The 1668-nt window shown below is 44.4% G+C and overlaps 1 protein-coding gene across 1 annotated transcript in view; it reads left to right on the top strand.

The window, feature by feature from the left end:
* The window catches only part of LOC104167845 (inner centromere protein-like), a gene marked incomplete at both ends in the record, with an annotated part of 14673 nt that extends 13242 nt beyond the window's left edge, over positions 1-1431 (top strand). Inside the window, 2 exon segments of the mRNA XM_009708231.1 lie at positions 978-1085; positions 1321-1431. Of these exon segments, the coding sequence (XP_009706533.1) occupies positions 978-1085; positions 1321-1431 (219 nt within the window).
* Positions 1432-1668: the final 237 nt, after the last annotated feature.

The following is a 1668-nucleotide window of genomic DNA, read 5'->3' as shown; positions in this document are numbered from 1 at the left end:
GGAAAGAGAAGGTCCCCCAACCACAGCTGGAGTCAGCAGTGTTTACTGAAAAAAAAATAAAGGTGGGGAGTTGAAGTGATCTTGGAACAACTTCTCTGTTGTAAACTAGTGAGGCATGGGGTACACAGCCTTAAGATCAGACTTCTTTTCCAAGTGCTGTGTTACTGTTTAAGGTTTTAGCATTTACTATTATGTTATTTAGAGGAGCAAATACAATAAAATTGATGACATGACAAACGTTATTGTATGAAATTGGAGTCTGCGCAAGAATAAGCCACCTCTGCTGATCAAGTTGGGGTTGACTGTTTTCCTGTTAACAGGTGAGCCTCCTCAACCCCGTCACAAGATGGATGACAGCCATACACTGGCACTTTGAAGTACACCTCCAAACGGCATTCACTGATACTTAAATGAATTTGGGAATTAGTAAGATATTTTTTTCATACTACATTCACTCACTGTATTTGGAGGATGTGATCCCCATAACAAACTTCAGATATCATATGGCTTCATGTAAGTTCATTTGCACTTATACGAAGAATGTTATGACTTAAAATCAAGGCTGTTTGTCTCAAAATATCACAGTAACGCTTGCTCTCTACTTGCCCTCTGCTTGCTCTATACTTGCTTTCATAAAAAAATCAAACCCCAAAATGCTATTCCTCTTAAGGATACATTCTTCTTTCTGTATTTGCTCTTGCTGCTCTTACTCACTAGTCCATGACATTCAAACTCCTATTTGTGCTATGGGATTTTAATGAAGGTCTGAATTCTTCATATGTTGCCATCAGCTGGGCTGGAGTGAGCCACAGCAAAGCTCCTCCAGATAACAGAGGAGTTGAATGTAATTTAAGGTGCCTGCAGCTCTTGTCCTCCTGTTAGCTCTTCCCTACTGAGTAGTATGGGAGAAACTCCTGGGAAAAGTTATTTGGGCTGAAAAGGAGCTTAAGCAGTGAAATTTTTTTTCTCTTTATTAGGAGGAAGAGAGCCCGAAAGAGCTGCACCAGCTGCCTGGGCAGGAGAAGAGAGCCAAGCAACCAGAATCCATTGCTGTGGCTTCTAATCCGTGGCGCAAAGTGGTAAAGGTGAGCGTGGGCTCTAGAGACCTTGTTGATCTGGATCTGAGAAAAGGCAGGAGTTGCTTTATCTTTGAGTCTCAGGTTTGGGTTTTTTTCTGCAGAAGACGATGCAGAGGGACTGAGGATTTATTTTTTTTTTTTGCCAGCGCCCCAGAAAGTATGGCTTGGTTCCAGAGATAGTCTGGTTGTTTTGCTTGGGTGAACATGAATGAAGAATGACTTAATTCTTGCATCTTAACAGGAGGAAGATGGTCTGCAGGAGCCCCAGCAGCAGCTTGGAGAGGAGAAAAAAATCAAGCCACCAGAAGCATTGACTGCTGCCTCCAGCATGTGGCTGAGCAAAACTGTGAAGGTGAGTCCTGGTTCCAGCAGACCCCTCAAATAAAATGAGTCTGTGGTGTCTTAAATTGCCTCCAAACCACAGGAGACAGCCTGCAGACTTATCCATCAGTGATGGAGCAGGAAACAAAATCCTGAAGTGCAGGCCGTTGGGATTGATCAGGGATCTGTGCAGAGGGTGGGGATGTCTGTCTCCTTGGGCGCCCGGCCGAGCGCTCAGCGGAGGGGGAGCCCGAAGGCAGGCGGTTTT

This window comes from Cariama cristata, unplaced genomic scaffold (genome assembly GCF_000690535.1).
Source record: "Cariama cristata isolate BGI_N322 unplaced genomic scaffold, ASM69053v1 scaffold4839, whole genome shotgun sequence".
Taxonomy (NCBI): domain Eukaryota; kingdom Metazoa; phylum Chordata; class Aves; order Cariamiformes; family Cariamidae; genus Cariama; species Cariama cristata.
The sequence above is the reverse complement of the archived record's forward strand: the minus strand, read 5'-3'. Positions and strand labels throughout refer to the sequence as shown.